At 41.0% G+C, this 14,659-nt stretch overlaps 1 protein-coding gene across 1 annotated transcript in view; it reads right to left on the minus strand.

Moving 5' to 3' along the window:
• AUH (AU RNA binding methylglutaconyl-CoA hydratase) overlaps positions 1 to 14,659 on the minus strand; it is a 122,703-nt gene that overhangs the window by 94,557 nt on the left and 13,487 nt on the right. Inside the window, exon 3 of the mRNA XM_021712963.1 lies at positions 25 to 111. Within this exon, the coding sequence (XP_021568638.1) occupies positions 25 to 111 (87 nt within the window). The remainder of the gene's footprint in view (positions 1 to 24; positions 112 to 14,659) is intronic.

Here is a 14,659-nt window from a genome sequence, read left to right on the forward strand (position 1 = left end):
AAAGGAGAATTTGATAGTGCTTACCAATATCATTAATCACTGCTCTTATTTTGGAGACAAAAGGACCAACTTCACTGGAATTCATTTTGGCTCTTTCCTTAAGGTCAGCACCTGCAAAGCATTTTATTTACAAATATAATCTAGTTATGCACAAAATTTCAAGGCAAAGAATTGAAAATTTACTTAAGATGCATATAAAACTTGAAGATAACTTAATTCATCTGTTAACGGATTCTACTCTCTAAGTGTTCCTTCCCAGGGACCACCACTGGCCAGAATAAAGTATTTGTTCACACATCTACCACATGCTTAAACCAGTGCAGCTCAGGTTTCTTGGTCTCAGGACCCCTTTACATGCATGAAGAAACTGTGTTTGGATGATACTCAAGGATAGTTACTCTGTTAGACACGGAAACTAGGACATCTGTAATGCTTATTTGTTCATTTAAATACACAAATAGACTCATTAGTGTCGATACAAACACTGACAAATTGGTGCCACCTTGGCTCCTGCACAACCCTGGCAGATCCACCTCTGCAGTGCGTTCGGGCAAAGACCAAGCCGTGGACAGGCACATCACCCTACTGTGCTGTAAAGAACTGTGACTTCATGGAGAACTGCCTTGGTGACTGTGGACATTAGAGAACAGCTAGACTTAAAGTATAAACAAATTGGCAATTGCATGATTATGACTTTATCACAGAAGCTAAATTTTGTAACAGAGAAAAATAAACATTGGAATTCCTTAAGGGATCATTAACTCTGAGCTCAATAAAGGCATTTGTTTTAATAAAATTAAAGAACTGAGAAAAGGCTGGTCCCCATTTAAATAAACAGACACATAAACAACAAAATAAACTGCAGTGAAGCAGGCACACATTCGTCAGTTCATCAAAAATTAATCATGGTTATCCACAATATCAAGTGTGGCCTGGAAGGGCACTGTCACCTCCTCATGCACTTCCAGGGAGAACCACAGCTGACAAAGCACATACCTTACAACCCATCACTGTCAGGTGTATATACCCAAGAAAAACCTGTCACACACCCAAAACACAGGTACAGTATCATTCAATGCAGCATCACAGAACTGCAAAAGGCCGGACAAGACTTCAGAACCCATCAACAGGAGAACGAATCAAACTAGGACATATTTATACAATAGAACACTAGCATGAAAATGGAATAATTAAGGTATAAATGCAGATAAAGCTACAACAAATACTGAAGAAAAAAATAACTACAGAAAAAAAACCTGATAATAACCACTTATAAAAGTTTTTAAAACAAAAATCCTATTTAGGGGCAGAAGACATGCAAGGGAGTTATAAATGGTGGATTCAACTGGTGGTTATGGGGGGGCAGCGCCTGACAATGGGTACACAGAGGACTTCAACTTTATTTATAATACTGCATTGCTTAGGTTTGGTGGTGGCTGCCCAATACATTAGTCTTTAAACGTTTTTGAATGCCTGACATATGTCCTCATAATCAATTTTTCCATAAAGAATTAAAATTTAAAGAAAAAACATTAGCAGGGCCAAGAAAAGTATTTGTTAAAAGAGATAACAAATGGCTCAACTCATTATATTATTATTATCAACGTACTGATTATGTTGAGAATGTAATTCTAAATCGAGACTATAAATGTTGGCTATAACACATTGGTTGATACGAGCACTGAGGGTCATGTGACGTGCAATGCAATGAAGAGAAGAGAGTCAAGGGACCTGGGCTCCACATGACATGCCCTTAAAGGGGTCCAGCAGCCTCCAGCCAGCGGAGGGGGGGCACACCATCAGGCAGTCATCCAACACATTGCCAGCTTGAGTGGACTCGGAGCAGGCTGGCAGCCACGTTCTGGGGCTGAAGAGACGGGGCTGCAGGAAGCCACACGAGGACCAGTGGAAACTGGGCTGCTCCTGACACCCGAGTCATCCACGCCAGCGAGCCCCAGAAAAGAAGGTTGAAGGTGGGCACCAGCTCCAGGCACCGCCATATTCATACGACACGAGTGTGAGGCTTCTTCAGCATTCAAGGTTTATTTTAGAAAGAACTGCCTTTCTCCAGGAAATGGCAGACACTTGCAGCCTTGAGACTGCTTTTAAAAATGTTAACATCCATTTTGTTTTTACATTGAAAACACATTCTGAAATTTCAAACACTCAGAACCTAAAAATATGTCTCCACTTCTGTTCTTTCCAAGATCATTTGGCAGTACTTGAAGTCGTCTTTGAGACCCTGTACTTCTGAGTTCCGTTACTTTTTAAACTCAAAGGCTTCACATTCACGGCCACTCATTTCAAGGAGGCTGCCCTGCATTCTAACCACACTTCCCTAGTCCATCTGCTCTCCGATTCACCTGCAGACCACCTGACAACTTCCCTCTCTCCACCAATCTCAAACCCCCTTCCAATCCTGATATCAACCACCTAAAAGCACAGAAAAGAGTCTGCTCGTACCCACCACGGAAGCTATCCCCTACCTGGATTCGAACTCACCCACTCTGCCCTGCCTCCTGCTACCGTGCAAGGACTAACTTGGGAGTGAGCCAGCCCGCCCCCTGGGCACAGGGCCCAGCACCCACCTGTCTCCTGAGTGACACACCTCAAGCACTCGCACTCTCCCTGGCTGGCATCAACATGACCCCTCTTCAGAGTCTCGTTCCCATCCGCGCCCAAGAAGGCATTACATGCAGCAAGGCAGCCCCAAATCACAGAGAGCAAAAGCTGATAGACGCAGAAGGAGCTGCCTCCTTTAAAAAGCTCACATGGACCTCCACCGTCAGCTGTGATGGATATGTTACCACCATACAGCTCCACGGAAACACTGAAGAGACACATAAGATAGCTGTCCGAGTAACTAAGCAGCCAGGATGTAAGAGGCTAGAAAGCCAGAGAGAAGGAAAACTATAGCAAGCCCTTCATTTCCCAAAATATGCACTGAGTCAAGAGGGAGGGAACGAGTGGCAGAGAAGAGAACCTACAAGTCCTGCCGAGAACAGCGATTCTGAATCTCTGCAGTCTCCTGGAAACGGGAAGACAAACTCTGGCAGGGAGGAGTACCAGCTCGGCTAGAGCTTAGACGTCAAGACCCTGCAGAAAAAGGCACAACAGAGAAGAGATCCCAAGGAGGAATATGAGTTTCTGTGGCAAATGTAAGTTTCTAAACAACCTCATATAAACAGAAAAAAAAATCACTGGATCTCAGGGCTTGCCAAGGAGGACTTATAAACATTCCAGGCTTTCCACTGAGAGCTCTGAAGGTTAAGATAAAAGAGGGTAAATAAAAAGAACACCATACCAAGATCAACTGCTGAAAATCAAAGATAAGAAGAAAATCTTAGAAGCTGCCCATAAAAAAACATGTGTACCTTTTAAAAAGGGGGGGGGGGGGGATCCATAAGACTGACAGCTGATTTCTCAATAGAAAAATGGATGACATCTTTAAAATAAGGAAAGAAAATAACTACCAATCTAGAATTCTCAACAAAGCAAACCCATCCTTCAAAAATGATGGTGAAATAAAGACACTTTTATGCACGCGTGCACATACACACACAATTTGTCACCAGCAGGGCCACACTGAAAGAAACACTAGAGAAAGTTATCCAGGCAGAAGATTATGAGGGTAGATTTTTCAAATCTTATTTTACAAGGGGGAACCCCCAAAAATCCAGAACTTATTTATAAAAAATTGTGTATTTATTCTTACATGTTTCAACTTGTCAACTTCAAAGTACTCCCCAGGTGATGCAATACACCTATCAAGATGCTTTTTTCACTGCTCAAAACACTGTTTTAACTCATCAATTTCAATGCCTTTCAGTGCTTCTGCTGGGTTTTTTTTTTCACCTCTTCAAAATGGCAAATTGCTTCTTTTTGAGGACTTCTTTTCATCCAGGCAAACAAACAAGCAAACCAAAAACGGGCACTTGGAGAGAGAACAGGTGAACAGGAAGGGTGGGGCATGGGAATTAGGCTGTTTGGGGTCAAAAACTGGCATGAGCAGGTACGCTAGTAAATTACGCATCCTGAAATGGCCAAATGCGTTTTTAAAGAATCTCAGAAAAAGGAAAAAATTTGATGAAGCCCAACGCAGCCTCTCACAACACTAGCTGGTCCACAGATGCTGATGGGTTTCTGGAATACTCACCTAGCGGGAGAATCCTGTACCATAAGAGCCTCGCCCTCCAAAAGATAAATCCAGGCTTTTGGGGGTTCCCTCTCGTATACCACTTATGAGAGTTGTTCCTTAAAATATTTTGGGCACAGAATGGCTAAAGTAAAAGGGTAAGAAAACATGCAAACAACAACTAAAAGGAAATGTGTAAAGTTACCCACATATATGACAAAAAAGATCTAAGGCAAGAGTTACTCTAGTCAAAGGGTCACTGCATAGTAGCAGATAAGATGACCTACTACAAAGTCAGAATTTTAAACTGGCATTACACACCATGCGACTCCCCAAAATATATGAAGAACTAACACCAGAAAACAAAAAGTGACAAATCTACAACAACAGTGGACTTTAAAAGACCTCTCTCAGCCGGGCTCGGTGGCTCAGCCTGTAATCCCGCGCCTTTGGGAGGCTGAGGTGAGTGGATTGCCTGAGCCCGCGGGTTTGAGACCCGCCTGGACAGGCGAGACCTCATCTCTACAATAAAATAAAAAATCAGCCGGGCGTGGTAGCTACTCGGTTACTCGGAAGGCTGAGGCAGAAGGATCGCCGGAGCCCAGCAGGTCGAGGCTGCGGTGGACGGGAGCGGCCACTGCACTCCAGCCTGGGCGACAGAGTGAGACTCCAACTCAAAATAAAAATAAAAGACCTCTCTCAGCAACCGATAAAGCAAGCAGGCAAATATCCTTATGAAGTATCCCTATCAGGACATAAGAAATTTTTTTAAAATCCCAAAGAAAAGGAAAATAAATGATACAAACTGGAACAAAAGTTAATGAAAGAGAAAGCAAATGTGCAAGAGTAAAGAATCAACTAAGCTGGTTCTCTGAAAAACCTAAAGTATGTGACAGACCATCAGCAAGACTAAGATGCAAAATAAGGAAGGTTCACCCCCAACACCAAGAAGGAGACAAGGACAATGCTGCAGACCCCTCAGTACAGGATAATCAGATAGTATCAACAACTCTGGCCCAATGAACTTGAAAAGGGATATAAAATACAGCAATTCCTTTAAAAAAAACTACAGCTTAATACAACTGGTGAAGAAATAGAGAATCTGAAAGCATAAATATATTGCTTAAAAAACTGACTATATTATTTAAACCTCTTCCACACACAAAAACTGCACATCCATAAGACTCCAACAGAATTTCCAAACACATAATAAAAAAAGTAACATCAATTTTTCAGAAACACAGAGAGCAGCAAAACAAAACCCTGCTAAAAACACGATAAGAAAAAACAAGACAGGCCAATTTTTCTCATAAACATAGTCTCAAAAATCCTGAATAAAATATGAGCAAACCAAATCTACTAGAAATGTAAATAAAGTATAACGCATAAAAACCAAGTTACATTTAGTCCAGGATTCAAGATAAGCTCAATAATTACACTGTTAATTATATTAAATTGTTTAATTTACCAAATTAATGGAATAAGGGTGAAAATCATATAAATTTTCATTAGTTGCAGAAAAGGCATTTAATAAAATTCAGGTTGTTCTTTACTATCTTCACCAAAGAATAATTTACATAAAAAATAAAATTCAGTCACTTTAAGTACAAAATTCAATGATTTTTAGTAAATTCATAGAGTTGTATAACCATCACAATTCAATTTTCGAGCATTTCCACGGTCACAAGAAAGATCTCTTATGCCCACCTGCAGTCCCCCCTTGTTCCCACCCCAGCTCCATGAGACCGCTGACCTGTTTTCCCATAGAGCTGCCTTTTCTGTACATGGCATGTAAGTGAATGAGTACATCCTGTGGTCCATTTTGCCTGTTTTCTTTCATTCAGCTTGCTTTTCAGGCTCATCCATGCATTAAACATGAAATCAGTACTTTTTAGCACCAACTAGTTTTCCACTGTACAGATATAAAACATTCTGCTCATCCCTTCCTCAGAAGACAGACATTAGGACCATTTCTACTTTTTTGGCAACAATGAATGTTGCTATGAACATGCACTTACAAGTTTCTGTGTGGACGAATGTTTCCATTTGTCTTGGGTAGACATGCAGAAGTGGAACTGTTAGGGAGTACTGTAAATTTTAGCTTAACTCAGAAAAAAACCTGCCGGACTGTTTGCCCAGATCGACTCTACCATTTTACATTCCTAACAGCAATGCAGGTGGGTCTCTGTTTCCCTACAGTCACCGACAAGTGTCTGTCTTTTTTATTACAGCCACTCTACTGGGTGTGAAGTGATATCTACAATAGTTTTCATCTGCACTTCCCTGATGACTAATGAGGTTAAGCATTTCCCTGTACTTCCTGCCATTCACACAGCTGCTCCAGTGAAACATCTCTTCATATCTTTTGCTCACTTTTTTTTCCTACTGGGTAATTTGTCTTCTCTTTATTGAGTTCTAAGACATGCCTATATCTTACATACAAGTCCTTTCTCAAACAAATGATTTGCAAATATTTTCTTCCAGTCTGTGAGTTTCTTTTCTTGGTGGTTTTTGAAGCACAAATTTTAATTTTGATCATGTACAACTAACCAATTTTTTCTTTTATCATTTGTGCTTTTGGTAGCATATCAACACTCATTTTTAACTACATTTTCTTAGCAAACTATGAAGAAAAGGGAATCTTTTTCATAAAAAGTAACTGTAAACTACCTATAACATAATCTTCAATGGTCTATCACTGAAAGCTTCCTCCCAGAGATGAAGAAAGAGACAAGGTTGTTTCCTACCACTTGTAAAGACTGTATGAGACGTACTAGTGAGCGTGATAATACTAACATAAACTTACAGGAGTTGGAAGGTAAAAGATAAAACTGTCATCAGCATATTATACAAAAAGAGTCAAAACAATTTACAAATCATGAAAATAAGTAAATTTTGTAAGGTTGCTGGATATAAATTCAATATACAAGAATCAACTGCAATTCTATATACCAGCAAAAAAAATGTGGGTGTGAAATATTAAACAGCATGCAATAACATTCAAAAATCAAGGAGCCAAGGAACAAATCCAAAGAAAGGTACACTGACCTTGACACAGAAACTACATGTCTGCGGTAATAAAGAAGTCCTAAGTAAATGGAGGAATACATTATGTTTATGCCTTAGAAGACTCCATACTAAAACATGTAAATTCTCTCTAAATTAATAGATTAAATGTTGCTCTCATCAAAATCCCAGTGCTTCTTGGAAACTGACAAGATGGAAATACAAAGTGCCAATAACAGTCTTGAGGAAGAAAATTACTCTTGAGGAAGAAAAAGCTGAAGGTTATTATTTGACGCTTATACAAATAAGATGAATTATAAAGATACCATTTATAAGAAAATGTGGTATTGGTTCAAGGATAAAGAAATAGATACAGACTAATAGAACAGAAGAGTGAGCCCAGAAAAGACCTGCCTGATATATGACAAAAGTGAACAGAAGGACTTCCCAATAAATGGGAGGGGAGGCACCAAATATTAATATAGGAACAAAACAATTCTTAATCCTCTTTATATCACACACACACACACACACACACACACACACACACACCAATTCATGGTGAAATACAGGCCTAAATGTATATTAATATAGGAACAAAACAATTCTTAATCCTCTTTATATCACAAACACACACACACACACACACACACACACACACACAATTCATGGTGAAATACAGGCCTAAATGTAAAAGGTAAAATTAACAATCAACTTCTAAATGAAAACATACAGAAATATCTTTAAGACCTTGGTACAGGTAAAGATTTTTTAAAAGAAAATACTGCACTTTGTTAAAAGAAAAAACTTTTGTGCATGAAAAGACTTCACTAAATGAGACATGCATTAGAATGGGCGAGTCAGAGAGTGGAAGATCACCGACACACATGTCCTGCACATATAAAGAACAACACATTTGTAAGAAGAAAAATCCAACTACAAAATACCAGCCAAAGCCTCAGACACTTCACTGAAGGCGACATGCAAATGGCTAATGAGCACATGAAAAGGCACACAGCACAATTAATCACCAAGGAGACAAGATGGCTTTTCAGCACAGCTGAAGTGAAGGAAGAGAGCATGGGAACTCTGACTTCAGGCTGCTCAATCAACACTGACACAAGAACTCTGGAAAGCACCCCCCGCTCCAAACACACACTCAGCAGAAGAGCTAGGCGTGTGCACTGAAGGACAAGCGTACATACTGCCAGAGCAGTATTACCTGCAACAGTGAAACCGGAACCACTCAAACTACTATCAAGCAGCAGAACAGGCAAACTCTGAGCTATTCCTACAAGGAACATGACTGCACTACTTCTAGACGAACAGCACACACTGAATTCCACTCGTACGTTGAACGGAAGAAGTCAGCCTTCAAAGAGTACAGCCTGCGCAACTCCAGTTATGTAAAGTCTGGAAATAGGCAATATCAGTATTGGGTGATAAAAGTCAGAATAACTGCTGATGTCTCTTGGGTGGGAATCGGTTAGTGATAAAGGACAGGAGGGATGACTGCGGCGTGCTAGTAATGATCATTTCTTAAGTTGTGTGGTAACTGCACGGGTGAATTTCATTCTATAGAAATGTACAGAAATAAACACTTTGATGTGTGTGATTTTCTGTATGTGCATTATACTTCTACACATTTATTTTGAAAAAATTCCTGATTCCATATTCCCTACCCACTACAGCTACCAATTTCTCTCCTCCTTTTAAAAGCCAAACTCCTCAAAAGGGCCGCCCTCCCATGTTCTCCTCCTACAGGAGTTTTTAAGAGAGACAAAAAGAGTAAAAACAAACAAGGACCTTGTGTAGGTAAATGTTTTGGAGGAAAAGGTGTAGAGTGCAGAGGGGAACGGGGGTGGGTCTCGCTGAAGTATAAGAACTTGGTGCAGTGGCAGTTTTACAGTCAAGCAAGTTTCTATGAAGTACTATCATTGCTAAGAGCAAGTGTAAGAGTCAATAAGATTTCACGTGTTCCTTGTATTTCCTAAGTTCCTGATAATTTAATATTTGGTTCTGAGTCTTTTTAAATGAATTTTATATCTCCTCTGTTATGTGTTTGTAATAACTTGTGCTGCTCTCATGATATCTACTACAAGTTATTTTCAACTAAATACTGTAATATCCTGAGTAGGTAATACATGGAGTTGAAGCATTACTTACAATTTTGAGACAATACACATTTTCATTATTACCCACTATAATGGTCCGCTCCTAAAATGTCCCAGTTTATTATTTTTATAATAATTTCTTTTAAATATCCCTTAAAATTAGCATGTATTAAATTCCTACTAATTTATATTTGCAGTGGAGTGTCCAGTGGGCTTTAGAGCAGTTAGCAGAAAGGATGAAATGCTTCTTTGCCATGCACTGCTTTCTTGGCCCCACTAAACAAATGTCAATAAAGCCCCAACAGTCAAAAAACATCCGGTACATTCCAAAAAGCCCCCAAGTGAGTGTTAACACCCCCTTGAGATCTAATGCTTTCAGCCAATGTCCTCAACCTTTTTTGTTTCCATTTCCACTAACAAACTTTTGAAAACTAAGTGCTCCTTTGAGCATCTATCTGTATGCTGACATCTAAGAATTTTCATCATAAGTTTAAACAGTCCCAAAGATCGCAGTATACTGCAAAAACACTGGCATTTTAAAATACAACTGATCCATCATTTTCAGTGTGGAACCTACAAGACCATAGTGATTTGATTCTCAAAATTACCCACATCTAAAGCATATAAATCCACTCGCAATGACAAACAATGTTACATCGTTTCTTTTCTAGATGAACTGGTATTTTTACCCCATTTTCCTGTGTTTTTTCTGAAATGACTATTGTTTATGCTTTAAAATATTTTATTGATCACTCTGAACCATTTCTTTGCAATAAAATATGCATATACATTGAATTAATTTTATTAAATTTCCTGTAACTATAAAGTGCTAACTTTAAACATTTTCTTCCGGACTGAATTTTCACTGCAAGTCTTATTAGCACAGAACAGACTGAAGCATAAATATACAGCAAATCTGGTAACTATTAAATGCTGAAAGTAAACTTTTATTGGAAATGCATCTCAATGAGACGAGTAGGACGAACACCCCTCCTCCCATGACTTCATACATCCATGAATGAAAACCCTTATTGCTAAAGTGAGGCGGGAGTTACCGTCAATTTCACTCCTGCTGAGAAAACACTGTCACATAAACAAGGAAGATGCCTTCACTACATCAGTGTCATCCTGTGGAGCTAACTGCTGAAAAATCACACAGTAATCAAGAAACATTTAACAATTCCCTAACAACTCTACCAGATTGTCTTCAAAGTATACTGCCCAGCTGAGATTCTCAACATTAATATTTTAAAGGCCTCTTTTTGGGGGAATTCAGAGGTCTTTTTCCCTCCCTGCAACAATAAAGCAAAGGCCAGGAATAACTTTCTGTTGTGCAAGAGGCAAGTGTGAAAGAAATATGACGAGTTGGAACCCACAGGTCAGCCGGAAGCACTCTGGGAAAGGGCACGAAACGTCCACTGTGGAATGGTAGGTTCATGAGTGAAAGTTGAGCTTATTTCTCACAAAGGGCTCCTGCCTGCAGGTGACCACTCAGACAGGCAGAGGAAGCAGGGTCTCGGCCAGAAATCAGAAACAGACACACCTGGCTGGAAGGGAAAAATAATCAAGCATCTATGCAGAGTGAGTGGTCGAATACACATATTCAAGAAGCTATCGGTATCACAAATATTTATGAAAGGAAAAAACATGCCTGCACAACTGAGCATCATGCCCTTCCATGGGTCCCATGTTCAAACACGGCAGTGTCGCCTAGACCCAAGCAAGGGTGGAGGTTTCAGGCCTCTGACATCAACAGTTTGTGAAGCAGAAGCCACGAAGGCCCTCGGTGTGGATGCTCTCTAGCCTGGCCAGAGCCTCTGTGTGGCCACTGGTCTCTCATCGGGAAGGGATGCTGGTGGGTTGTTTTGCGGAAACCACAAAAGGAGGGGTAGCTCCGGGGTGGGCTGAAGTCAGTGGTAGGGCGGGGCGAATCTTCTGGAAGGGGCTGGCTTCTTCTACCCTTAGGTTTAAAGAGAGCCTGGCAGGAGTTACAGGGGAACTGGGTGTCACAAGCCCTAACTCCCAACTCCTCAGAGCTGGGAACTCCCTTTTTAGGTTTCTCTAGGGTCCTCTAGGCCGAGAAGGGGTCTGTGCAGTAAGCGGGGAGCTTAAGAGTTTGTCTTTATTTCTCCATAAGGAAGCTGTGATCAGACAGATCCTCAATACCATCAGCCTCCAGAGTGCCTCAAAGCAGGACAACCAGGGAATGGCTGTTTTCAGTCACAGCCTCAGAGGTCAGCTCCAGGTCACGTGGAACACAAGGGGGTTCTGCCTCCACAGCCCACCCCCAGGATATGGCTCTGTCACACTTACTATGCTGGTTCACTGTGTCAACTTGCCTGGGCCATGGGCACTCAGGTCAAAGGCTGCTTCTGGGTTTATCCGAGGTGCTCCTGGGTGAGACGAGCACTTGAGCTGTGGACCGCGTAAAGCAGCAGCCCTCCTGGTGTGGGTGGATTCGCCTGCTCAGTCCCTTGAGAGTCTGGACAGAATAACACATGGACCAAAGAAGAATCTGCATGGCTGGGACATCCCATCTCCTGCCCTCAGACTGGGACTTACACTGGGTCTCAGGCCTTCAGACTTGGACTGAACTACACCAGTGGCTCCTGGGTCTACAGCTTGCAGTGTAGACCATGGGACTTATCGGCCTCCATGATCGTGTAAGCCAATTCCCACAATAAATCTCTATTCATATCCCATTGGTGCTGTTTCTCTGCAGAATCCCAATACATCTGTTAAACTGTGCCAATCCAGTGAATAAGAAATGGTCATTTTAAGTTGCATTTTCCTCAGTAGTAAAAGATAAAATGCTTCCCAAGTTTGTAGGGGATTCCTGTGTAGAGATCAAAGTCATCATTTCTGAATCATTCCAGATTTTATACACGTGCTGCCGATTCAAGCACCCTGGTCCCATCCAGACAGGCTTGTGTTCCCTCCATTCAAGCCAAGGCACCTCCAAGACGGCCTGACCCCATGTGGCTGAATCTGCACCTTGCCTGCAAGCAGTCCCGTGCGGCCTCCGCCAAGACCAGGACACCAGGCTGCTGGTCTCCCTTCACGCTGCCCTTGGATGGTGGCTACATCAAAGTTGAACAAAGTGTTCTCCTTATCCATCCCACCTAAAATCCTGACTTTATTGGCATAAGTTGCTCTTATTATTATTTTACCAGTTTAATCTCTGTGGAATGCAGTATATGCATGGCTCCCTTTTTCAGTCTGAATACTGTATTTTTTCTCTCTACCTTGATTAATTTTGTCAAGAGTTGATTATCTGACTTTTCAAAGAACCAGCTAAGGGCACTACCATCCTTACGACTTAAGGTGTGTTTTTCATGGCTAATATTAGTTCATACTCACTTCATTTCCTTTCTTCTACCCTATTTGTGTTTATTCTGTGGTTATCTCTGTCACTTAAGTTGGATGCTTGGTTTATTCATTTTGAGTCTTTCTTCTTTTCCAAAGGACAATCTATAAATTATTTCTGTTAGCATTTCATTCTGACTATTTTCTAAATTTCTATCAATATTCTTTTATTGAGCTGTAAGTTATTCGGAAGTTATCTTAAATTTCCCAGTGTAGGGGACTTTTTCTAATTACCTTTTTGTAAATGACTTCTAAGTTAACTGCCTGTGGTGACAGAATGTGCTCTGATGATAGCGCTTCTTTGAAATCTGGGGAGATTTTATGGCCTAGCAGATGGCTAATTTTCATAAATATTCCATGTGTGCTTGAAACGAACATCTAGTCATCAACTACTGTGGATGATGGTCTGCACAAGTATACTATACTAATCCTCAGTAGACCAGAAAAAATAACCAACACCCCTTGTCAGCTGGGGCCAATGAACTCTGGATTTCATTTATATTTAGTCATTTTACAAATAATTTAAAGAAAATAAAAGAACAGTTTTTAAAAACTTTATTAGAAATTTTAATAAAAATTTAAACATAGAAAACCTGTATTTTCATGTTCTATTTCCCTGGTATGTGCATGAATGTGTACACAAGCACACAACTACAAATACATACGTATACTCACATACATACACAAACACACCTGATAAAAGTTGTATCATCTGAATGAAACTGCTAGCCAACTGCCACACATGAACCTGAAACACACAGGTCTATAAAAATTGATTCCAGGTTTCAAATATGTCTCTAAAAATTATCATTCCTTCTGGTCCTTCTTGCACTTGCACTATAGAAATGCAACGTTTTTGAAGACGGTGGTGGCTCATGATTTTGCTAAGGATAGCCATATTTTCTAAGTACAAAATATTTTCATTTTTAGACTTACAAACATCAGTCAGAATGACCAGGCCATGATTTGTTTTCATGTCTATGTCATCTATTTCCTTCCCATCACCTTTGCATACACTCCCTTTACCAGTTACCCAAGTAAATGCTCAGGCACAAATACCACATGAGAGTCAACAACACTGGCGCACATTCTCCTCATTACATGGACAGTCCTCCCATCCCTCCACGAGCAGAGATCATTTCTGTTTTTCTTACTACGGTGTCCCCAGATCCTAGAACAGCACCTGACACAGGGGAGATTCCCCTCAAAATGTTAAATGAAATCCATGCGTTCTCTTTATTGCTGAGCTCTAATTAAGAGAGTTTACAGTAGACATTCTCAAGGTGCATGACTAGGTTCCACCTATTAGCATCTACTCCCCTCCTCCTGTTTCCGGATGGCAGCCTTATTTTCGGTTAGTGTCCGCCCTCCCCAACTTCCCATGTAGTCTGGAAGATGAAGCTACCCCACATCCAGGGCACACTCTGGTTAGCTTGAGCTAATCAGCATGGTACCCCCCTCTTGCCCCAAGCAATTAACTCAAGGTCCATCTGAAGGCTCCGTCTGGACTGGGGCAGAAGTACTCTCTTCCTTTCAACAGGGCCCTAAAAGGACATGGGGCCCAGAGCTGTGGAAGTTTCAGGATACAAGCTGAGGATAAAGCTGACATACCAAAGAAAGCCATCCAATTTCAGATAAATTCAAAACCACCGGATTCAAGCCATTCTATCAGCCTACAGTTGAAGCTAATTTATGGCCATCTTTTGTCACATGAAGCTGAGAGCTCATGATCTACTAGATGATGTCTTATAAATGATTCAGTTCACATCTGGGCTCAAAGGATGGACTGTTGACTGGGGGCAGAAGGGTGAGCTCTAATTATGACAGGAAACTTCTAGACAAGGTTTGCAGTAGAAAAGGCTCAAGTCAGCCGGGCTCGGTGGCTCAGCCTGTAATCCCAGTGCTTTGGGAGGCTGAGGTGAGTGGATTGCCTGAACCAGTGGATTCGAGACCCGCATGGGCAACTTGGCGAGACCTAATCTCTACAATAAATCAAAAATCAGCTGGGCGTGGTAGCACGTGCCTGTAGTTCCAGCTA

Source organism: Carlito syrichta, unplaced genomic scaffold, assembly GCF_000164805.1.
Source record: "Carlito syrichta isolate Samal-C Ts95f unplaced genomic scaffold, Tarsius_syrichta-2.0.1 Scaffold303796, whole genome shotgun sequence".
NCBI classification, from domain to species: Eukaryota; Metazoa; Chordata; class Mammalia; order Primates; family Tarsiidae; genus Carlito; species Carlito syrichta.